This window comes from Pseudopipra pipra, chromosome Z (assembly GCF_036250125.1).
Source record: "Pseudopipra pipra isolate bDixPip1 chromosome Z, bDixPip1.hap1, whole genome shotgun sequence".
NCBI lineage: Eukaryota > Metazoa > Chordata > Aves > Passeriformes > Pipridae > Pseudopipra > Pseudopipra pipra.
The window spans coordinates 24,660,182-24,686,095 of record NC_087581.1 but is presented as its reverse complement, the minus strand read 5'-3'; the positions used below and the strand labels follow the sequence as shown (position 1 = coordinate 24,686,095).

The 25,914-nt window shown below is 38.7% G+C and overlaps 1 protein-coding gene across 6 annotated transcripts in view; it reads right to left on the bottom strand.

Moving 5' to 3' along the window:
- Positions 1-7,625: 7,625 nt before the first annotated feature.
- Positions 7,626-25,914, bottom strand: part of SMARCA2 (SWI/SNF related, matrix associated, actin dependent regulator of chromatin, subfamily a, member 2) — a 119,320-nt gene continuing 101,031 nt past the window's right edge. For 3 of the 6 annotated variants that reach the window (XM_064641635.1, XM_064641638.1, XM_064641636.1), the window contains 5 exons: positions 16,267-16,372; positions 14,531-14,632; positions 10,435-10,567; positions 9,166-9,308; positions 7,626-8,528 (listed from right to left, as the gene is read on the bottom strand). In XM_064641635.1, coding sequence (XP_064497705.1) covers positions 8,493-8,528; positions 9,166-9,308; positions 10,435-10,567; positions 14,531-14,632; positions 16,267-16,372 — 520 coding nt within the window. In that variant the 3' untranslated portion in view covers positions 7,626-8,492. The remainder of the gene's footprint in view (positions 8,529-9,165; positions 9,309-10,434; positions 10,568-14,530; positions 14,633-16,266; positions 16,373-25,914) is intronic. The other 3 variants (XM_064641639.1, XM_064641637.1, XM_064641640.1) reach the window with 1 other exon arrangement.

Sequence of the window (25,914 nt, the reverse complement as noted above, 5' to 3'; positions counted from 1 at the left end):
TTGAAGTTTTGCTGTCACTTTTCCTCCTGCCAACAGAGATTTTAAAGCAAGAGGATTGCTTTGTGGTCACTGTGGCCAAGAAGGCCAGCAATTGCCACTTGACTCATAAGACCCTCTCTGCAAAAGCAACAAAATCAAGGAGGGCATCCTTATTAGTTGACTCCCTTAGTACCTGAACCATGAAGTAGCAACCTGATGTTTTAAGAATCTTCTGGACCTGTTTGTGCCAGGAGTGTGGTGTCCCCAGTTAACATACGGCAAGTTGAAGCACCCCATAAGAACAAGGACAGTTGATTTAGAGGTGTCTCTTAGTTCCTCAAAGAATAATTTGTTGGTGTCATCATCCTGGCCGGAAGGTCTACAACAGACTCAACTGTGTCACTGCCAGTTGTAAGCTCCATATATGTCATCCATTCCATGAGGAAAAAGATAATAAATGTGTGACCTTCCTGAAAATGTTTACACCTGCAGTGAATGCAACCTTCACAGAAATTTATTTTCTGTAGTTTTCTGTACTACTAAGGTTAAAAAAAAGTGTACTGAAATTTCATGTTTATCTTTCCAGCAATATCTTTCAGGTGTGAACTTTCAATAGGACTTGGCACAGCTGGAAAGGCAGAGAGCCATGTCTGGTTGTTTCTTTAATACTTTTGGGGATGGTGACTCCACCACCTCTATGGGCAGCCCCTTACAATGCCTGACCACCCTTTCAGTAAAGAAATTCTTCCTATGTCCAACCTGAACCTCCCCCAATGCAGCTTGACACTATGTCCTCTTATCCTGTTGCTAGTTACTTGGGAGAAGAGACCAACTCCCTTCTTAGTACAACCTCCTTTCAGGTAGCTGTAGAGAGCAATAGGGTTCCCCCTGAGCCACCTCTTGTCCAGGCTAAACAACCCGAGCTCCCTCTGCTGCTCTTCTAAGACTTGTGCTCCAGATCCTTCACCACTGCCCTGGTCCTGCTGGTCACACCATTGCTGGTACAAGCCAGGATTTCATTTGCCTTCTTGGCCACCTGGGCATGCTGCTGGCTCATGTTCAGCCCCTGTTGACCAGCATCCCCAGGTTCTTTTCTGCTGGTCAGCTTTCCAGCCACTCTGCCATCAGCCTGTAGCACTGCCTGGGGTTGTTGTGACCCAAGGGCAGGACCTAGCACTTGGCCTTGTTGAGCTTCACACCATTGGCCTCGGCCCATCAATCCAGCCTGTCCAGATCCCACTGCAGAGCATTCCTACCCTCTGGCAGAGCAAGACTCTCGCCCAACTCTGTTGTCTGCACACTGGCTGGGGATGCCCTCAATCTCCTTGTCCAGATTGTTGATGAAGATATTAAACAGACCTGGCCCCAGTACTGAGCCCTGGTGACTGCCCACCAGCTGGATGTAACTCCACTCACCACCACTCTCTGGGCCTGGACATACAGCCAGTTCTTTACCCAGCAGAGCGTGCCTGTCCAAGCCACGGACTGCCAGCTTTTCCAGCAGAATGCCATGGGAGACAGTATGGGAGGCTTTAAAGTCCAGGTAGACAAAATCCACAGCCTTTCCCTCATCCACTAAGTGGCTCACCTGCTCAGGGAAGGGGATCAGGTTGGTCGAGCAGGACCTGTCTTCCACAAACTCATGTTGGCTGAGCCTGATTACCTGGATGTCCTGTACATCCAGGTAATATACAGGACATTACATTAATGTGTGATTGCACTCAAGATCATCTGTTCCATAACCCTCCCCCAGCACCAAGATCAAGCTGACAGGCCTGTAGTTCCCTGGATCCTTCTTCTGACCCTTACTGAAGATGGATGTCACACTGGCCAACCTCCAGAGTCAATGATTTCCCCATAATCACTCAAAATGACCATTAGTCAAGTTTTTACTATCACAAAGAAAGAGTAGGATAGATGGATGGCATGAAGAAACAGCACAGAAAGTTATGTTCTGTGATGCAGCAATGGAAATTGGTCTAATAAGGTTTCCTAAAGCAGAAATAAAATGTTCTTATTTTGATAAGATTGCCCCTTATGCAGTTGAAATTAATTGTGGAGCTTTAAAAACCCAGTTACTGCTTTGAAGTGCTTAAGTGCAGTGACATGGAACACTTACCATCTTTTGTACATCTGCAGAATGTCAGACATGCTGAGCTTCACTGCTTTCTTCCTTGACCTTAAGAACGGCTCAAAGACACTTCAAGAAATCCTAGGAGCACCCCTAGGATGTGTCCCTAGGGTTACACCAGCAGACAACCAGCACAAACAGCAACAAGGTGCCCTGATTTCAGAAAAAGAGAAGCCTGAAATGAATGGTCAGACAACTCCCTTTTCCTCCTTCTTGTATTTCATGTTAGAAGGACAAAGAAGATGGGAAGTAATGCTGCACAATTAAGCACTAACTTCTTTTGAGTCTGTAAGGCATCCAAATACACATAAAATGTATTCCAGTGGAAGGTGACGAAGAGAAACTACGCTGGAAGCCCAAACGGAGAATGCACACAGTAGATTCTACTACAATAAAATGCAATATAAACCATAATACAAATACCATGAACAGGTATAAATTCACCTCTACCAGAAGCCACATCTGTTTCAGAGAAATATTTGGCATATAAATAGTTCTCTTTCATTTGCAGTGAGTTCATGTCTTAGTATTGGGGTCCTTTCTTGATTTTGATCTCCATCTCCTGGTGTGAGAACAGCCTCTGCAAAGTTTCTATTTACAGGCGGCAGATGATGCAATACATAGCTTAAAACCTTCGATCTCAAAAAATGGTAAATGTAACAAAGCATTGGTATATGTCATCACAGCAATGGATTGTGCATGAAAATATGACACTGAATACCAAGCCCACACAAACCCAGGAAGCAGCTGCCCAAGCTGGAAGTTGTCATGAAAACAGTACTTGTCTTGTGTATAATTTCCAATACAAGTCTTCTAGTCCCTTTGAAATTGTAAGAACTTCATGTTGCAGTTTTTTGTTGTGATTCAGCCTTTTTGACAGCAACTTGGCATAGACGGGAAGAAAACAGAAGCTGCCATCATCTAATTGGATACGAATTTTGTTCTTACTGTGTCTGCTGTAGTCATGAAAATAAGAGAGAAGTAAAACACCACACGGATTGAAATACAAGTTCTTTATAACAAAGACAGAGTAAGAAAACTATTTTACCACATAACAGTGTCAGATCAAGACAGAGACTTCAGCATGTTCTTCAGCACACACACATCTCTGTGTGAACATAGAGCCAAAAATATGGTAAACATTGCCACGTTCACAATCCTCACGAGTAAAGCCAACGGAGAGACAAGGACTAGTGTCTGGAAAGCAGGTGTGACCTCCGCATGAGGTCATACGCCCGCACCAACCTGCACTCATTTAAGCTCTTGGTTGTTAAGCGGAAATAAGAGAGTGATGCGCCAACTTCCAGTTAACTTTTGTTTTATATCATGCTTAAGTAACTGACCTTCCTCGTATAGAACAAGCAGGCTGCATCTGGATAATCCTTCATGGCATTTTCATTTTAATGTAATTGACGAAGTTACTCCCTGCACAAACATGGCTCTTGGTGTCTAAAACCTTAATACATATGACTATACAGTTCTGAAGTTCTGTACCCACTGCATGGGCTGTCTAGTTTCAACAGCACAGCAAGATTAGCGTGAGGAACTCCTAGAATGATACACTGTTATATTGTAAAGGAGTCAAAATTTCATATCATTCACCTCTTTGCCTACCCTGAACCTACTTCCCCTTCTTCCTTAAGGTTAATTCACCCACATAAATCATTTTTGCTAGCTGCTTCTGTGAACCTACATAACAAGATTTACAGTCATTTTTCCGCTTACAGTTCAAGTCCCTATTCAAAAACTGCAGGAATTTAAAAACTTTTCAGAGGATGAGCAGATGGGAAAACAAGAGACCAGCCTAAAAATCCCTTTACAAAAATGAATGTTGTTTTTAACATGTTGTGTCCTGTTTTCTAGACTAAACAACGTGTTCAGTAAATCCAATTGCCCAAGTGTTAATGAAAAACTGACAGCAGATTGGGCATTATGAATAAAGCTACTAATGCTTAGGTAGTTGACAGCACTAAGCATGTACCAAAAATTCAGTAACTGCACAAAACTTTGAACCCTACCACTCCATCAGCTATGCCTTTGTCTCAGCATGCACAGAAGCTGTGGCAGTATTTGCTGTGCCTCTCTGCCTCCACAATCACTGAATCGCCAGATTTTTCAAGAGCTAAGGGAGTGAAAAGTACTTTGCATTGAGAACCAGACATATTTAAGGAGGAAGCTATTTATATCAATGAGTAAAAGGTTTTGCATTTTCTTTGTTTCTTTCAGGTTGAAAGGAAAAGAAACATTAATAGCATCTGGAACGTATCAAAGCTGTTAAATGTTAAATTCCTCTGGCCCACTTACACTACTGCCTACTTCCCAGGAGAAAGATGCATTGAGAAAGCCTCCTGCTATTTACTTCACTTCACTTGTCTTCCTCAGTGCTCAAGCTATGCAGTTTCCAATTTTACTGTACAATTTTCCGAAATTAAGGTAGAAAACGAGCTAATTTCCCTCACTATAGATTGTAGCATTGTGCTTTTATTTGGGTACAGTCCAAAAGGTATTTCAAGTGTTTTGCATGGCACTTTGTACTAGAAGGGGAATTCTGTAAAAGAGAAAGTGTTTCCATCTTTAACATAGATTTGTATATACCTTAAGTAAAGATTTTCTCTTCTTTTATTGTAAACAATTTGGAAGGTTACAAATGACAGTTTTCCCAGTACCTTTTTCTTCATATAGTGATGTGCTGAGATTACAAAAAAACCAATTTATCTTGAAAAATGCAGTAAATTCATACAGAGAAACAGCAAGATAACAATTAAAATATTACTCTAGGTAGAAGTGAATCCAAATCCTAGGCAAAATAATAGGACCAATTGCACTGGAGTATAGGCATGACTTACAGACATAAATCTACTTTATTCTAATGTTAAAAAATAATTGTGGGCTTTCTTTTTGAAACTCAGAGGGGAAATTGAAAATATTTTGACACTATTTAAACCCAATAAAACAAACTGCAGCTAAGAATTCAAAAATATCTCTTCAGGCAAACCGATATGCTCATATGACTTACAGTTACTAATCAAAACCAAAGCTACTTTCAATTTTAACAGAAATGTTGGGTTTTCTTAGTTAATTTTTCTTCTCCAGCTAAACACTCATCTGTAAATAATGAGTTCTTGAAAAATAAATCAAACTGGGTCACTGCAAAGTCATTTGGCGCTCTGGGGATGGGTAATGTGATCCTGTGCTTCTCTTATCCAAGTTGCCAGTTTAAATCCACTCTAGACCAGCAGTGACTGAAGCCTCCTGCCAGATGTTTTTTGTCATGCATAAGAGGATGCTAGAATTCAGTTCACTTTGCAGTGAAAAAATAACATTTTTATATGGTCTTGTGAAACTGTCACTGACAACAGAATGGTCTCTCCAAACCAAACTATCCCAAATCACAGAATGGCTAAGGTTGCCTTGCACCTCTGGTGCAATCCCCCTGCTCAAGTACGTCCACCTACTGAAGTAAGAAGACCCAACATTTCTGTTAAAATTGAAAGTAGCTTTGGTTTTGTTCAGTAACTGTAAGTTGCTCAGGACCACATCCAGATGGCTTTTAACTATCTCCAAGGGAGACTTCATAAGGTCTCTGGGTAGCCTGCACCAGGGCTCAGTCACTCTCAGAGTAAAAAAGTGTTTCCTGATGTCCAGAGGGAACTGCCTGTGTTTCAATGTATGCCCATTGCCTCTGGTCCCATCTTGAGAAAAGCCTGGCTCTGCCTTCCTTGCACCCTCCCTTTCCTGGTATTAATTCACATCAGCAAGGTACCTTAGAGCCTACTCTTCTTCACACTGAACAGTCCCAGCTCTCTCAGGCTCCCTGTATATGTCATGTGCTCCAGTCCTTTATCTTAGTGGCCCTTTGCTGAACTTGCTCCAGTATGTCCATGTCTCTCTTCTACTGGGGAGCCCACCACTGGACAAAGCATGTCAGATACATCTCATCAGGACTGAGGAGATGGCAAGGATCACCGCTCTGGACCTCCTGGTAACACCCCTCCTACTGTTCTCCAGGATATTGCTAACCTTCTTTGCAAAATAATGCACTGCTGGCTCATGTTCAACTTGGTGTCCACCAGGACCATCAAGTCATTTTCTGCAAAGCTGCTTCACACACTGGTCTCATCAATGTGAGCCTCTGAGATCAATGGCACCTCTCCGTGAAATACAGGGTCTTGCATTCAGATGGGGCACACACTAAGTATACTATGTTTGAAATTGCTGAAACTAAGCCAAGCTGACATACTTCAGTGCAGGGCCAATATACAAAAATGGGCACCAGACAAACTTACTGATCACTTTTCAACTGAGCTACAAAAATCTGAAGCAGTTAACACACTTGTGGTGGGTTGACCTTGGCTGGATGCCAGGTGCCCACCGAGCTGCCTTTTCACTCCCCTTCCCAGCCAGACAAGGGAGAGTGTTAGATGAAAAACAACTCATGGGTTGGGATAAGGCAGTTTATTAAAGCAGAAGCAAGGTGAAAGCTTGTGCGCGCAAAAGCGAAGCGAAAGGTAACAAGGTTTATTCTCTATTTCCCATGAGTAGACATGGGTGGCCACTTCCAAGAAGCAGGGCTTCAGCAAGTGTAATGGTTCCTCAGCAGGCAGCCATTGGAGACAATGAATGCCTGCCTTCCTGCTCCTTGCCTTAGCTTTTATATCTGAGCTGACATCGTATGGTATGGAATATTGCTTTGGTCAGTTTGGGTCAGCTGGCCTACTTGTGTCCCCTCCCAGGATCCTGCCCTTGATTGAGGAAGGAAGGTTACAGCACTGATGCTGTGCTCAGCAGTAGCCGAAACACTGGTGTGTTATCAACACCCTTCTAGCTGCCAATGCAAAGCACAGCACTGTGAGGGCTACTGTGGGGAAATGAACTCCAGCTCAGCCAGACCCAATACAACAATGCAACACAGTAAGAAGAGATTTGTTGTAGACACACTCTGAGAACCACGCAGTTCATACCAGACAGAAATGTTCTGTTTGCAAATAGGCTCTTAGGCTTGTACATTTTTTACACAATATATATTCAAATCTAAGAAGTTTGGATTATCCAGAACAGCAAAATTAACTGCAGATATGTAGTTCAAATGTTTACACTACCGCATCTTATTGCATCACCACCCTGTTACCTCAAGATAATACTTTAAATAAACAGACTTCTAGGTGAGCTGGCTGCCTGCATAATTAATTGTATTCATGCCCATCAGGGCATATGGACACACATTTCCTAAAAGAAAAGAAATTTTTAATTTATTGTTTAATTATTTTAATTGTAATTAAGTAATGAACTATGCTTTTACTTCAAGGTATTTACTACTTCAGTTTTATTATTCTTATTTTAGTATGTTTTGTGTATCTTCTCTCCATCTCAGAAGATACTTCTAAGGTACTTGAATTTTACAGGAGACACTCCTGCCCTTGACCCTCCTATAAAAAGATTTGTGTGGAACTCATAACACAAGGCCGCATCTACTGAGCTAAATTATCTCTTTATTAGGAAAGCACCAACACCACACTTTTCAAAATTACTGGAATTTTATTTGCCTCAGGCTTATGACTTGCAACCAAAGACATTGTGCAAAGAAAGCAAAGATTAAGTACACTTTAGGGAAAAGGTGATAATCCACATTGGTAACATAGAAGATCAGTCTGATGAAAGAAGCCATACATTACACTATATAGATTGCAATATTCAATAGCATTTTTTAACCCAACTTTTTTAATAGAGGAAAAAAAAGTTAAGCAAAGTTTACAGTAGACATAAATCTGATACAATTCAAAAAGCATTTTTCTGAAGATCGTCAAGCGTAAAGTGGAAAAACGTATATGGGACAAGGTGGATGAAGGCTAACTATTGAACATTTATGAGCTATTAAACAAAGTTGCATATATGTACCACAGTGTAAAAAACAATACAGAACAAATTAGAAATTTGAAAACTGCCTGATGAAAAATAAAATAACCAGTGGCTTTTAATGACTTCTCCTGGTTATCAATGCTACAAAAGACTATTTATTTTTCTGTCTTTCTGAGGCCACTGAGAAACACCTTATCAAATGATAAAACCAGGCACAATCAAATAATTACGAAGTCAAAACTAGCCTATAGAAATATACTAATATCCCCCATTTTCCATCAGAAGTTTTTTTTTGTTGTTGTTTTTTGAGGCCTATTTGGTCACAATATGTTACATTTTTTTTTTCTTTTTTACACCATGATATCATATGTTTGTCTGGCACTATCCTAAAGCTAATTTTTAGAGAATGAGAATACAGAAGCAACCCAATGTCTATTTGACAAAAAGAATTCACTGGGTGTAAAATAGAAGAAAAGAGGAGAGAAGGGGAAGGGGTCAGTTCTGCCAAGAAAATAAACCCTATGGATCACTCATCATCACTTCCGCTTGCTTCCGACTGGTCCTAGAGGTAAGAGACACAAGACAAGTCAGAAATTCTTTCCAGCTATTCTGTGGAATTTGTAAAAGAAGGAAAAAAAAAAAAGGAAGTACAGGGAAGAAAAAAGACAATTAAACTGACAAATCAAGATAGCCTTAAGAAAGCTACTATGTTATCTAGTAGTTCTATTTCATGACATTTCAGCTAATTGCTGTAGACTCCTTTAAGAGAAGGAAAGACAGAGAGTCAGGAAACACCAGCTCTTTCTTTCTATCCAGACATTTAAAAACAAATGGGAACACATCTATTTTCATTTGTTGAAATAGTAGAAGCACCCACCAAAAGAAAACCCATCAAGCTATAAGTTTTTCATCTGTGGACAAGAGCAAACAGACCATGAGACTTAAAGGTTCAAGGGATGTAGTAACAGCCTGAAGAAATAAGCTCCAAACTTCTTAGACTTCTTGTCTTCCAGCACTGGGACCAGATCTCATAAGCACACCCAGATACAGTTAACATCCCCACCCAAATCTCTCAAGATGATCACTACAGATTAAACATGTGCTTAAGCATGAATAGTTGAGAATTCTGACAGCAAGCAGGACAGGGCAGAGATGCAATCACTGTAACCACTTCCACAGTCTCACTGAACAAAACTTACATTTTCATCTTGATCCTCATCACTATCATCATCACTCACGACAGGCTTGGCTTTTGCTCGGCTTTGTCTCTTCTTGCCTTTTCCTTTCTCCCGACTTTTTTCATCCTTCTTATTTAACTTGATTTTGACTTTCACTGATTTTGCTGCAAAAAGTTAACAGCAACATTAATGTAACTTTCACTTATCAACTTTTAAATGCTGTCTCTGTTCACAGAGATTCACCTCTGGTAGCAAGTTGAAAGATATTCCCCTCCGACCTTATATGGACTGTGGAACAATGAAACAGAGCTATTTGCTTTGATTTCTCTACTTCTTGATAGTTTTAACAACGGCTTGTATTAAACTATAAAGATTAACTTTAAGTTGACCATGTGCCCTTTCTTTTCATTCTCAGAATGCACAGTGTCTACAGGCAGTATATGGTCCTGTGAGAAGATACACATCTAAAAATACTTTCTTCCTTGGCCACAGAGATGTTTAGCCTTGGTACAAACTTTGAGTCTTTTTTTTATTTTAAACTACAGAAATGCTATGTGGAGGTGACCAGCAAATTTTGAGCTGACACCTCTTTTAAATTTCTGATTCCAGAATATCCGCTCATTTCCAAATGAGCTACTAAAGTTGCATGCTTTGCACATCCACGTGACACACTTGGAAGAGTAGCTCAGAGCCAAGTATTACAGCTTCTTCAACCAGAGAAAAGGTAGTCGGAGAGTTTGAGTCAATGTACTGGATGGCACAAAGTGCAACGAAGGGATCCCTGCTTTTCCACTTCATCATATTTCCAAGTCTGCAGGGACTGAATGAGTGTCCTGAAACAATTGGAGCTTCATTTAGTCCTTGTCACACTAAAGGGTATTTGCAATATCATGTGGTTCTCAACCAGCTGATGAACTCTGTATGTCGCACCATGCCCAAAGGTTGACCACCCATGGAAAAAGATTGTCTCTGGCCTTTCCAGGTACTTCTATTTACAAATAACATGAACAGGACACAAAAGCTTTATAAACACTCATAGCCAGTCCACAAAGCACTTCCGTGATTTGTTTTTGGCTTAAAAACAGTTTACTGTACTCTAAAAAGTACAGCCAGAAAATTCGGCTGAAAGACTTACACTGAATGTTAAAACATAGAGCAGCAAACTTAGTAAGTAATTACTTCCACCACTGGAAAACAGAACCTCGCAATCAGTCTCCATGCAGACAACGGGAAAACCTTTCCTTCCACCTTCAGATACACTTTCTTTTCAGTATTTAGCAGGGGACTCACATTCTGATTCCGATTCTTCTTCTTCATCATCTTCTTCATCATCATTGCTTTCATCCTCACTTTCTTCTTCTTTGGCTATCTTCTGTCGCGCACTTTTGAACACAGACTGAAGAACAATGGAATCTTCATAGATCTACAGTACAGATACAAATCTATGTCACAACTATAAAGTCAAGCAATATCAAAAATTCACAGCATACATCTTAATTTTCAGTGCAAACCACACAGTACATGGCCTTTTCAAATACTGACTAAAAGTGCCTGTTACATGAATTGTACAAGAAACGTCAACATGTACAAATTAATGTACAAATGTACAATTAATTCTTCATGCTCTCAATGAAGAAATTTGTCAGTAGTGAGCTGCAAACAACTGTCACAATGTATTACATCTAAAATGTCCAGTTAGAATGTTCTTCTTATAATTTCTATTACCACGGGAGCTATTGTGATTTTCATTAGATCATAACAACCTTGAAAAACTACCAAAGGAACAGACTTCAGCAGTAAGCACCTTAATTAAAAAACAGATTATAGTCTAGCAATACAGTTGATAATGACAAATGGCTAACCCTCACATAATTATCTTTAGGGTTTTTTTCTGAAATCCAAAGTGGCTACAAGGAAAATAATTTATTCCAAGCAGCTCATTCCTTCCTTCCTCTCAGATCTAAGATGTCTGAAAAACAAAATCAGGGCTTGCTCTAAACCTAACGTGTTCAAACGTTCTGTAGTTTCCAAAGTATCTTTGGTACATCAGATCTTCTCTTTAACATCAAGTATGAGGGGACTGTCAAGAGTGAGAGGAATTCTTTTGGCTTGTAACACATTTCTCAGATTAACACACTAAAAATCTTGTTGTCTTGCTGAGTATCTGGTTCTTTGTAATCACCCAAACAAATGACAGTGTACAGTTTGTTTCGTAAAGTATCAGAAGCCAAGCATTGGACAATTCAGCACTAAACAGTTAAGAATAGTTAATAGAAGAGTACAGACTCAAAGACTGCATTTAATTTTATCATCGTCAACAACCTTGGCTGTCATACTACTCCTCTGGCTAAATGACATACTTTCTTGTATAAAGGGACACTTGGTATTTGTAAAAAAGATAATAGGAGGATTTTTGGCTGCCATTATACAATCTGTATGCTAAACCTGATAAAATTGCTCCAATATTTTGTAGGTTCAATAAACCAAATTAGAAAAAGTTTGTTCAGAATACTTTACATGGAATATGCAATTCCCATTTTTCACTTGATTGTCAAGTCCTTCTCAGAAAAACTGCCTCTCACTGTGGACTTTTCCCCATTCTGCAAGTGCTGCTGTACTTTTTGTTATGAGATGTTTGACTGCCCTTGATCATGGTAAAATATATATATAAAATTATATATAAATAAAACAATCATTAATGCCTTGGAAAGGCTGTTCTCATATTGTCTTATGACATTAGTGAGCTGTGAGACTCCAGAGCTTCCTTCCTCGAAGTCAAATAATAACTGACTTTCTCTTATAACTACTTCTTTTCAAGTCAGCTATTGAGAGAAGCCGCCAAGTTCCTCTGAGAACCATTTATTTTTCATATGAATAGGCCTAGAGTATTCAATTGTTCATAGGAATGGCTCTTTCAACTAACTTTCTGTTCTTTCTCAGACAAAACACTTTTCTAAGAAAAAAGAATTAAAGGCAATGTACAACATTGTACTTTTTTAATGCTGTTCACTACATATTTAGGAAATAACTATGACCCAGACTTTCAAACAGAATTTCCCAAGTAAACTGAGGGGGGTTAAAAATTATTTTAACCTTCTTAATATGGAATTATCTTTAATATTGATATCTCTTTTGATACACAAAAAACCCTGGAGCTGCTTCATGAAAAGCTGTGCAAATTTTATTATTTTGATGAAAATCCAAACCCAACAGGTTCCAAAAAATCCCTTCATAAAGGGAAAAGCAATGACAACAGAACTTCATGACAAATGACAACATTCATGACAAATATCTGTTTCAAGAGATATAAAGTATTTTTAACTATGCGTCTGTTTCATTCAACCATTACAACACAAAAAACTTTTCAAAACACTGAGGCTGCATTGAGGACAAGAGCCTTAACCCATGAAGTCGCTCTATCCCTGAAAACCCCTCATAAGGTTCCATCTCAGATGTAACTGCTTTGCTTCAAGGAAAAGCAGCATCCATCATACTAAGAGAACACTTGCAGTCACTGTGTGCTTAAACAACTACCTCGATTAGCCCTTTGTTTTTGAGTGCATACACAACTAATCTAGTTTACTGATGTGAATTGGTATGTCAGAGCTAAGACCTGAACTACTAGAAAGAACACAGGGTAGCAAGGTAGCCCTGAAAACTGGAGGACTACTGCAGAAGTGTCCTGCAACTCAGGGGAAATAAAAATGAATGGTGTGAGAACTTCACAGAGGAAAAAATTCTAAAATAAAATCTTAGCTACATGTTTGTTATTTGGGTTTCATGATATAAAAACCCTAGGTCAGGTAATTAATGTTGGTTCATTGGAGCAGAAAATAATACTACAACACTCTGATACATGTTGAGCTATTTCCAAACAGAGTAGCAATATCTACTGACAGTTCTATCTACTCAGGCTTACTGCCAATTTTACCACCTTTGTCTAACAAGAGACCAATATCCCATGAGCAACTTCAGTCACTCTGATGAAAATAATTTTATTATTTTTCCCATTTCACTACTGATTTTTCTTTACCTCTTTTTACCTTTTCTATCAACTTTTACCATTTTCTGAAGTCTCAGCCACACTTTTTGGTATTAACTTTCCTTCACTTTTTTTCCCCACTTGTTATAATTAGATATTTATAGCTGTTTGACTGCTCTATGACTAACAGTAGAGTGAAAATTTACATTTGGACATGTAACAAAACTTTGTCCCAAGCTTTCTACCATCATTAATTGTCTTATTGAGATACTTTCAGTTGCTTTATTTATGGTTGTTTTCATGTAACTGAAGACAGTAAAAACACCACATGTACAGAAAACATTTTTTGTCTCTAGATATCAAAAATAATAACAAAATTATGAGCTGAATCCAACAATCCTAAATTGCATACTCATTTTTAATTCTCAAATTTTAATATAAACTCCTCAGTTCAGCTAAAGGAATCACTAATGTTTAGAAATTTGAAGGATGCATTAGTATGGGAAGCATCACCCTTCAGCTTACTTTTATTTAGGCTTCTGTTAACATCTTTTTTTTTTTCCCTCTTGCACATTATGGGAGCTGTCTTCATGTTCTCTGCTTCAATTTAATACTGTATTGCCATTACACTTTTTGAACCTCGTCTATAAAAATAATCACCCAAGACTATGTTTCACTGTATGGTGAGAAAACTTTCTAGTTTCTCATCCAGATCTTGTAGTCTTTCCCTTTTGTTAGTATCCTTCTGTGTTAGTATCCTGTTCTGAATTCACACCACCAAGCCCATTCATGTGTGTACAACATCTATTTGAGATGAGTTTGCCTTCTAAACCTCTGAGACTCATCTGGGATTTATTATTATTGTCTCTAAAAACGGACACTGACCTTTCAACAATAAAAAAAAATTTTTGAAAAAAACCAGAGGGTTCAGAGGGTATAAAGCTTCATACACACATCTTTACTACTGGACAAACCTTGAATTTGTATCTTCTATTAGCAAAACTGAAGAGCTCACCATGAAGTATTTCCTCAACATCCTGTCCTAAGCTGTATTGTTACATCTGCTCCTTCTGTGATCCACTGTGGAAATCTAAGTTGATGTATTACTCTACACACATCACCTTTTACCATGCATTCAAATTGTCTTACTGCAGTTTTAAAGTACACACAGAGCAGAAAAAACTGATCTCAGAATTAAAGTAAAAAACAATTTCTCTGCATACACACACTGCATCTGTGTCCAGTGAATTCTAACATGGATGATTCTAACAATGTGGGCATTTTTTTTCTATTTGATGTAAGAATTAAACCATAGGGTTTATTTACAAAAATAATAATCAACAAGCACTAAAAACATTAGGTAGGGAAAACCTGTATGTTTAACAGAAATTAATTCATTCAGACCTGTGATCCCTCCAAGTTGAATGTCTGAGCATTGTGACACAGCAACATAACATCTTTCTCCAAGTCTCCAAGACTCCGATACTTATGGTTGCGAATTCTTTCCTGTTGCATTTATTGAGGAAATGAAGACAAGTATTGGTGTAGAAAGAAAAACAGCAGACAAGACACTGACTTAATATTTGATTCAACACATGAAAAGATTTCTCTTTAAAAATTTTACCTAAGCATCAAAACAAGTATCTGTTTAAAACAAAGTCTTCAACCATGATGTTAACATATTACTCAAAAAATGCATCAAGTTAACAGAGAAAAAAGAAGCAATTTCTATATGAACTGGAAGGGTTAAAAGGAAGAAAAATGGAGCTCTTTTGGTACAAGAAGTTCCAGTTTTCTTCTTTCTAGCAAGGAAACAAAATAAGCTGTGACACAAATGAAAGTTATAGAATTATGATATCACTTAACATGCAACATGCTGCCTAAACCTCATCTACTAAACTGGTTGGATCCGACCTGGCTGTTCCAAGATATGATGCTAGCTAGGGTCTAGAGGGGAAGCCATCCAAGGAGCAGCTGAGCTCACTTGGTCTGTTCAGCCTGGAGAAGAGGAGACTGAGGGGAAACCTCATTGCAGTCTGCAACCTCCTTGTGAGGGGAACCAGGAGGGGCAGGCACTGATATCTTCTTTGTGGTGACCAGTGACAGGACCTGAAGGAATGGCCTGAAGCTGTGATAGGGGAGCTTTGGACTGGATATCAGGAAGAGGTTCTTCACCCAGCAGGTGTTTGGGCACTGGAACAGGCTCCCCAGGGAAGTGGTCCCAGCACCAAGCCGGACAGAGTTCAAGAAGCATTTGGACAGTGTTCTCAGGCACACAGTGTGGCTCTTGGAGATGGTCCTGTGCAGGGCCAGGAGTTGGACTCAGTGATCTTCGGGTCCCCCTTCCAACTCAAGATACCTATGATTCTATGATTTTAAATTTAGGGTTGACTGTATTCCCCTAGAACCACTAAATCTTCACAAACACAGTGTTTTCACCAAGTCAAAATCAAGTCTTTGCAAAAAAGGCACTAGATGTCATCTCTGAGAGTGCTGTGAGGGACCAGGAATGGGGAAAATCTCAGGAGTGGAAGGAGATGTACAGCGGTTGAACGGACTTTGTGATACAGACTTTACAGTTATTATGTATATACACATTGTATGCTTCCCCAGAATTTATATTTCCTGGGCATGTCCTGGCCTGTCCACCTCCCTGCTCCTCTGTTTCTCTGCAGATTGGCTGGAGAAGCTGCAGAGAGGGGACAGCCTCCATCCGCCCCTTCTCTCCCTGGTTCCTCCCTCTTTTGCCCATGTGTCCCTATCCTGGTTTGGCCCCCCGCTTGTCTGTCTCATGCTCCACCCTATGTTCTGGCCCTTTCCCCTCCCAAGCTGATAAAAGATAGCATACACACGTGAATAAAGCATTCTACCTGCATCCCACCTTTGTGTCCCATCCCCTCTTCGGTCTGCGGCAGAGTGCCATTCATGTCACACTGCTACAGTTTGATTTGACTTTGAAATGACACTGTAATATACACTAAACAAAATTACTAAAATGGTGTGTAACAATGTTTAAAATTAATGCCACAAATACAGGTACATGCAATATTCATGTTGCCATTTTAAAGATGTCTTTATGCCCACATTTTTGCATAATAAAAACAAAAAGAGAAATCTCCACTTCCAAAAGCGGTTCCTACCTTTATCTTTTTGAAGTCAACTGGTTTTCTAATCAATTCATAATACTCTGGTAATTCTTTCCGAGATGGGAGCTGAATGAAGACTTCACTTAGCTGCCGTCCTGAACTGTTGAGAAAAACAAACCATAATGAAAAGAACTACTTCAACTTTCTCAAAAAACACATAAACACAAATAAAAACAAATAAAATAATTTTTTTTCAAATAATTAGAAACTGACCCCTGATTTTTAAATTTGATACAGATAATTAATTTACAATTTAAAAGTGTTGTCCTAAGTTATCATCATCATTTGAGATCATTATGTATAAGCTTTACAGAAGCGGGATCAGGATTTGATCAGAAGTGTCCCTTCTGTCACTCTTCAGTTTATCTTCTTCTTCATCACTTTATAGTTGGCTTTGTAATTCCTCATCATAGCACACCATTTGTTCATACTGATTTCCATTATACTATATGCTGACTGCTACTGGACTAACGAGATGTTAGTCTAGTTTTTCTATTAATTACTATAGGGCTTTTGGGAAGATCATTGCAACTATAGTGAAAATCACTACTGCAATTCGTACTCTTTCAGTCATTTGAAATAAACTGATAGGTTATTTATAAAACTTTCATACTCGAGGAACATTGCCTATCACTTACTTATAGGTGTTCAGAATTTCTAAGATTCCCATATTTCACATAGTTTATCCTTTTTTAATAGCCATTTTAACACTTTCAAGTTGAGGGTCTTTTTAAAATCTTCTTAATTGTGGTTTCCAATATAATACATGACTGTAAGTCACCTGGAGAGGAAATGTGTTGAAGGTACTTATGGACTTAGTTGTTTTGGTTTTTTTCCCCGCATGCCTGTCATTTTTCTCACAAAGGAGCAGAAAAAAGCTCTGCTGTGAAGAACGGTAGTTCACCGCACATAGCATTCATGAGCATTTCCCAGTTCACATTCAAATGCTTCCTTCTCTCACAGCTACTCCAAAAACGCCCTGTTTTCTCAGCTGCATCTTCAGATGGTAACTCAGGAATACCACAGAGTTGGGCAAGAAGGCTGCCAAGTCCTGGTCTCCACCTCAGCTTCTCTCTCACAGTCATCCTCCAGAGTGCTGTAGGATCTTATGAGACACATTACACTAAAACTGAATTGAAAGTTAACTGAAGCAATTCTGCAGTGGAGGATAAGGACGATAAAAAGCACATAACAGCTCTGCCCTTTATGGAAGTAATGAATGCTTACTATACCTTATGCATTTCTTAATGCCTGAAATAACACTAGAATTTGAGAAGGTACTATTTTTCTTATGTAACTAAGAGAATAATGAATAAGTAGGAATAAACAGATTTCCTCATTTCCTAACTAGCTGGTGCTCACCTAATTCACAATTTTTTATTGTTCTCCGCACAGTCCTGGGACAATGGTGCTCCTTGCATCAGAGGGGACAACAGCGTAAATGCTCTAACTGCAGACTGCTAATTAGTGTTGTTCCACCAATATCCTGGGCACCAACTAGCAGCTAGAATATTTTTTCATACAATTCAGACTGAGAAACCAAAAGCCTCTGTCTCATCCTGATAACTTTTGTCTGACTTGCAGCAGCAGAAGCCGCTCCCCTTGCCTGCTCATCAGTAACTCCTCGATCCCAGCAAGTTTACGGCACATGCCTGAGGGCACTCCGGGGTGTGCTGCTGCAGGGTGAGACAAGGCGGTGGGTGTACGGTGCATCTCAGCCAGGAAAGATGACAGTGAGGTCTACCCCAAAGAGCTCTTGGGATAGATACTCCAAGATGCCACTCACACCTCAGTGGTAGCTACTAGCAATTTCACTCAAGAGATCTAATTTATTTGGGAAGCACCCTGTTACTGAAACAGAGCAAATCATAAAATGACAAGTCTTACTATTTCTCTCCTGCAAGCAAAGAATTCTGGAATTCTGGCCACTGCACCTGCCATCTTTGGTACAGAGTCACAAATTCATTACTTTCATACTTCTCCTGTCAAAGTGTTTATACTACGGATTTAAAGGCACCAATCTTGTTCATGACCTGCGTGACTGTCACGCCACATGACAGTCTTCATCACAGACTGCCCTCCCAAAGTGAAACTGGAAGCAATACAAGGAAAAGCAATGCATTAAGTACACACTGTGCAACTGGCTAAATCAATGTGTTTCTATTTCTTTGCAAATTGAGGACCTTTTTTATTTTATTTTATTAATAGAGGGAAATGTTGAGCAGTCACAGCTGCAACTGAGATCAGTGAAATCTGTTCTGAACATATACAACACTAAGAACACCAGAAATCAGATCTCTGGTGCCCAAATGGTATCTTGAAATTTAAGTTCCTATTCTCCATTTGTAAAACGAGAATAAAATGATGTGAAAGAAGCTCTATATCTGTGAAACATTCAGACTACTTATGATCATAAAAAAAAAGTCCAGGAGGAATTCAGCTATTCATTAAGTGATCAGTACACAACTTATATATGCAAGGCACTGATCCTGAGGAAAAGCAAAGCAGTATCCTGTTGCATCATTACACAGCACACTGTAATTTACCTTCCTGCACCTTTGCACAGTTTGAATGGGGATTGGCTATGCAGAAGGACTGAGTTATCAATGCCCTGTTTGAATCTCAGCAGCTTTAAAAGAAATATCTATATGAGTAAAATTACTAAACCATTGAAGCTGGTGTTTCTTCAGTTGCAGTTCAGAATCTAATACCAAACAGAATGACTTCAGCATAAAGGAAACAGCTACTAATAAAATAATTTTGATCAAATTTTAAAACATGGTTAGTATATTTGTCCTATTGAAAGAGCTCTTGATGATTATAGCTTTTTATGTCATGGCTGTATTTTGTTCTCTTTTTATATACACACAATCACCTTCATACTGTATTTTATTTTAAAAATACAACAGTAATAAATTATTAAACAGCTATATTTTTTGGTACAGAACCAGCCAACTGTGATTTATTCACACATTTTACTAACTAGGAATGTCAGAGAAAACCTTCCAGCTTTTGCTTGATATAATTAATTACTGAGAATCTTCTAAGGCAATGAAAGCAAAAGCACTAAGGGCATGAAATACACAACAGACAGAACACTAGAGCATGATTTTGTCTACTCAGATCAATAGTAGCTTATTCTATCCTTTTTATAGAACCTACTCTCACAAAGAAGTACTGTTTATCTTACACTCTCTTTGTATATGTGCATCCATACTATAAAAAAATGTGCTCTTTTCTAACATAATCTCAAACTGCTGTGTTGCAGATACAGTAGGAGAAAATTGGTAATTATTAATACAACTCTGATTTTAATCCTTGTCCCCGCTTATGTAATTAGAAAATAATAACCACAACAACTACCACATAGAAATCATGCGCAGTAAAAATCACTTATGGTTGCCTAGCAACTACCAGGCTACGTGCTGAAAGGAAGAAGGACCAGAATAAATTAAAAGACCTGACTGCAAAAGAACTGTGAGTGACAGTTCACTGCTACTGCATCAGTTTACCATGCTAGTCCTGTGTTTGCTCATGTTAAAAATACTTGCATGCTGTGCAAGTTAAAAAATCATTAAGAAATACTTCTCATTTAAAAAATATTTTTGGTTAGAAAAATATTTGTGCTCAGTGTTTCGATTTTCTCTCAGTTTTGTCAAACTGCTTACAAGGTGCATACCAGCGTATAATTCCACCTGTTTAGTCAGTATTATCTTCAGTGAAATGAAATGCAGGAACGTCATTTGTACAAGGCTCTTTTTGTATTTATTTTCCCTAGCAGTATTTGGCCAGAAATAAGCTGCCACAGACCTGACAGAAGTATTAGTACTCTTTCTCCTTTGAAATCAAAAGGAGAGACAACTATGAAGGCGAAACTTCAACATGTTCTTGTACTTCTGGCAAATTTCAAACTTTTAACAATACTGAAATTCAATTTTGAGTGGGTAGAATGAAGCGTTCTGCACCCTTGCCTGAATGCTCACAATCAGAACCATGCCTTGGTAAGTATAACTTTAAATCAAATGCAACTCACAAGAATGCATTTAAAAAAAAACAAATGAGTGTGGGAGAGGAGAATTAGAAGAGCTGACATAGTGAGGTGGTTCCTTGCTATTTAACAACAACAGTAAACCAGCTATGTAGGGAGATTACTAATTTTCATTAAATGTACTTAATGGTTCCTTTTTGGAACTGACTGCAGTAATACATGGTGGACTTGTCCCCATCATTGAATGGAAGTGGACAAAAAAAGTTAAACATATAATTCCTGGGTTTGACATATGGCTATGTACTCCATAACCTGGGCTTGGCTATAAATAAGAATTATTTACTTTGTGTGTTTGAATATCCAAGAGTATCAGTTGGCATAATTAATTATTCATTAGATTAGTGATGGCTAATTATACTACTCTTCATTTTACAACAGTTAAAAACTGGCAACTTGAGAAAACAGCTGAAAATAGTCTGAATAAAATCCATTTCACATACAGGAAAAATACTCTCTCCCTGAGCTGTGTCATCAAAATTAGAGTACTATGGGCACAAATTTAAACATGTTGGCTTTAATGATGCAGTGATCAAAATGCTAAGCACCACAGACAAGTGTAGCCTCTTGCCAAGCAGGAAAAAGGCACAACAACTCCACCTTCCAGTTTTCTTATCAGCTTTATTAAAATGCAGTCAACAGCTATCCAATACTGGGAGGAGGTTTTGTGAAGTTAACCAGTACACCATGCAAGTCCTTACTTTAAATCTATGAACAGAGCAAACAGTAAGCAGAGCACAAATGAAAATCACTCTGTATGACATAGAGCTATCAGCATCCTGGGACTCCTGTGTTCAGCTGTTGCTATTTAAGCAAAGCTAATGCAAACTAGGGGTAGCATCAAACCGGCACCTAGACAGGAAACATCAAACTCTGAGGCAAGGCAGAAGAGAACAGTGGGTTTGTAAGGAAGCTGAATGATTACAAGCTATGAATCACAGACTCACAAAATTGGTTAGGTTGAAAAAGACCGCTAATATCATCCAGTTCAACCATTAACCCAGCACTGCCAAGTCTACCAGTACACCATGTCCCTATGTGCCACATCCACATGATTTTTCAACACTGGGGATGGTGACTTAACTACTTCCCTGGGCAGCCTGTTCCAATGCCAGACCATCCTTTCAATGAAGTTTTTCCCAGTATCCAATCTAAACCTCCCTGCGGCAACCTGAGGCCATTTCCTTTTGTTCTCTTACTTGTTACCAGGCAGAAGAGGCTGTCCCCCACCTTGCAACCACCTCCTTTCAGGTAGTTGTAGAAAGTGCTAACATCCCCCCTTCAGCCTTCTTCAATCTAAACAACCACAGCTCTCTCAGCTGCTCCTCAACAGATTTGTGCTCCAGATACTTCATCAGCTCTGTTGCCCTTCTCTGGACATACTACAGCACCTTAGTATCCTTCTGGGAGTGAATGGACCAAAACTGAACACAGGATTCGAGGTGTGGCCTCACCAGTGCTGACAGTCCATGAGGTCAATCACATTCCTAGTCCTGCTGGAACAAAGTATCATTCATTTTCTCCACTTAATTTTAACAATCGGAAAAAGTAACTAACACTTAACAGTTTGTCTTGCTCTGACATAAAACTTCAAAAGAGGAAAAAGATTGTTTGGGAGACTAAGTCTGCATGTGCATAATGAAAACTCAGCAGCTGGGGCTCAAATTCGGCATACGAAAAATGTAAAATTTTTCGTAAAAAAATCCAGTAAAATTGTTCCTGCTTTCAAGCATTTTACTGAACATGCAAACTACTTTTTGTGTGCCAAACTGATTTGGTGATGCCATGCAACAGGACAAGAGGCAATGGGCAGAAACTGATGCACAGGAAGTTCTACTTGAACATGAGGAAGAACTTCCTGTGCAGGTGATTGAGCACTGGAACAGACTGTTCAGAGAGGTTGTGGAGTCTCTCTCACTGAAGATATTCCAGAACCATCTGGATGCAATCCTGGCCATGTGCTCTAAGATGACCCTGCTTGAGCAGGGAAGTTGAACCAGATGATCCACTACAGTCCCTTCTAATCTGGCCCATTTTGTGATTCTGTGATCTTGTTTTTTGAAAGCATAACATAAATATTACACACATGAGTCTACAATAATTGTTTCTATTTTAGAGGGAAGGAAAGACAGATTAAAAGCATCGGAACTGGAAAAACATGTGACAATAATGCTGGACTGATGCATTCCAACTTGCTCTCTTCTAAAAAGGTGTTTTACACTGCAAGATTACAACAAGTTACAGGGCTGTAGAGGTACCTAAATCTTAGTTTAAGAAATAACTGCAACAAAAATCTCAGATTAATATGTATTATTGCAAAAGTCGTCTGCAAAGATGATGCACATACTTTGTTTCGGAGAACTGGGATCAATGTGTAACTGGAAAGGTGCTTCCAGGACCTTCAATCTAAGGTCTTGGTATTGTAAATAATCGTATGTAAGATTTTCAATCAAGGATCCAAGGCTAAATCTACTTAGTTATTTCTGTCCCACTACTTCATACGGAAAGGTTCCACAACTTTTAATTAATAACTTGTATGAACTAAGGAATGCTTATATATGTTCATATATAAGCATTGCTTATATATGCTCATATATTGTGGCCACCATCCTGTATTTTTACATATTTCTAGACTCTTCTTGTGTTTAGGCTTCCCTTCTTTTCAGTGAATTTACTGAGAGCAATCATCTTCCCCTCTCAAGATTGTGCTATGTTTGGATAAACAAACCAACCTGTTTCCTCTTGCAAGGCTCTCCCAAGCTACTTATCACTGAAATAATTATTTACACTTGTCACAGTGTAAACTCATCTTTTTTGAAAGGAAAAGCATACAGCAACTCAGAAGCATTAACAGTGTCACATACAAGGACACACACTTATAATGAGTATTTCCACATCCACACAGGCAATAGTGTCTGTGTGAAGCTCCTATCTTCTTATGGCTGGACAATACTGATGGATTGTAGTTGGCTTTGATCAGTAATTTCTCTGCCCAGGTAATTATTTTTCTTTCAGTTCCATTTGAACTGATACTTGAACCAAAAGAGAAGTTCCCTATTTTAAGTCTGTAAGTACCATATAATGCACTCTGAGGTACTGTATTTCATGCCATTTCTTTTACTCCAGACTTAACTGTGTCCAGTCTGCTGTGAGTATCATGCCAATATTGATATTATAACATTTTAGATTTTGGCTAGGACATTCCTCATTTAATAAATATAATAAATATATTGTGATGTAAGCCAACACCAATGGTTGAAGAACTTTTGTGGTATCTTCTTTCCAGTTTAACAGCTCCTTTTTTAACAGTGCCTTCAATTATATATTTTTGCTTGTTTTCACTCAGATTAGTGAGCTTACTCATTAATCTACTCTTTCTTTCATATTAGCTTATAATTTTCCTGTGATGCCCTAAAAAGTGCTTTACCAAACTCACAGAATCATAGAATGGTTTGGGTTGGAAGGGACCTCTGAAGATAAACTAGTTCAACTTCCCTGCTGTGGGTAGGCAGGGACATCTTTCACTAGATCAGATGACTAGAAGTCAGAGCATGCTGACCATATCTTCTCTCTTACTTCTGCTTCATTAAACCTATTCTCCATTCTAAACCATTAAGATGAAACATAGACTAATTCAGCTTTACCTATGACAGCAAAGCAGTACAGAAGAGTAAAAAAGGATCTCCATCTGTAAGTACTGCTCTGTATCTACAGTTGGCATGTTTTATGGTTTGATACTGAAAACTGAGTAATAAAAGCAAGGTGCCTTTAAAAAGTGACCTCAATAGTGATTTTTACTTAATGATTTGCAGCATAAACCCTACAGTTCTTCAGACTGAGGTGTCACTATCTGTTTCCAGTTAACAAGGACAAATATACAGATAAGATAAAGAAATGCCTACCAACACGAAGAAAAGCTTGAAGTGCATCTCCCAACACTGGAATCCAAAGCAAAACAGGCTGCAAGATGCAAGTATAGTCAACTTGACAAGGACCTCAACAACTCTCACACCAAAGGCATCTAAAAAGTCCAAGTCGTACATTTTCACAGCGCCTTGCATCTTTGTACTTCTTCTCTTTTTTAACTATTTTCTTTATTATATGGGACACACCCCAGGTACCATAATTTCAGGAAACTAATGCTGGCTGCCGGTCAAGTCAAATCTCACTGCAGTTTTCTCTCCTTCAGTATATTCCTAGCTCTCTAGAAAGATCCAAAGAAAATCAGCTTTTACTTAAAAATTGCTCTCTAAGAACTATTAAACACATTGTCAACGTAATGTTTCATTAAAATTTTGGGATTCATGATGGGAATAAAAGGAAGTAGCTGAGTTGCTATACTGCACTGCATAAGAAAAAAATCTAAATAAAAGGTTGAAATTGCACTGACGACACAACAAAGATAAACAGCAAACCAACCTAAATGCTAACTTCCACTCTCGCATGGAGTTCTTTAATTCAGCTTTACAAATACCTGGATAACTACCTCTGAATTTCCTTTTCAGACAATCATATGCTGTATTTCTCCACACTGAACATTTACCTCAAATGTTGCTAATATGTCTGTTTGAACGCGTTTTGACCTTTACATAATAATCATGTGGTTCAAACTTCAATTTCCTAGAGCTTATTGTTTGTATTGTTGTAACCTTTAGCTTTCCTTGACATGGACAACCCAGCCTATCTTTTTGGATGGTTCTTAAATAAGGAAGGAAAGGATGATACTTGTCCCCAGCTGCCTACAACAGAAGTGGAGTAAGTACTAGACAGTTAGGAAAGCACTGGAGAATCCTTCCCTGCAGCAACATTATACAGCGTCGCCACAGAAAAGCAGCCAACTGGTACTCCAGATTTTTGTGAGCACCACAGATTTTAATTTTCTTTTAAAGAAAGATTTTAATAAGAACAGAGAAGTCGTTCTGTATTTACAAGGACGTACTTCTGTATTTCTCAAAAGTAAGGGAAAACATGAGCTAAAGCATGCAGAGGCTTATTAGTTTAGTAATGTATTCCTTTGATTCTTTTGCATGCTGCCCTTTAAACTACAACAAAACTTACTAAAGATTGTAGAATTGGTTTTGACAAAGTAACTCAGGCCAAAGTCAGTAAGATTTTGGATAGGTATCACTGGACCACCTTCTGGGACACAATCAGTTCTCCATAGTCTGAATCAGCCCTCTGGACTTACCATGAAGAAAAGATGAATCATCTATTAGCACTGAAAATTTTAGCTAAAGACAAAGATGACTTCAAGCATTCAAATACTAAATACAAGAAAACCCATTTTTTTTCCCCAGATGAAGCTCATGGCCTACTTTTCTTCCAATTAACCTGTCCCTCTATACTTGCCCCAATTGCTTTCACACACACAAAAGCCCAGAGCTGAACAAACATGAACCCCCAACAAAGCTGAGGGGTTCCAACACCTAAAATCCACTTAATTCTAAAGTGGCAAATCCTGAAAATAGTAATTGAACTGTAAAGCAAAGTTAGCTCCAAAGAGTTTTAAGACGTTGTAGTTTCCTGATGCCTAAATGTGCAGTTCTGTTCTGTCCCAGCTTTCACAGGATTGAGTGGTTTGATGTTAGCTCACAAAA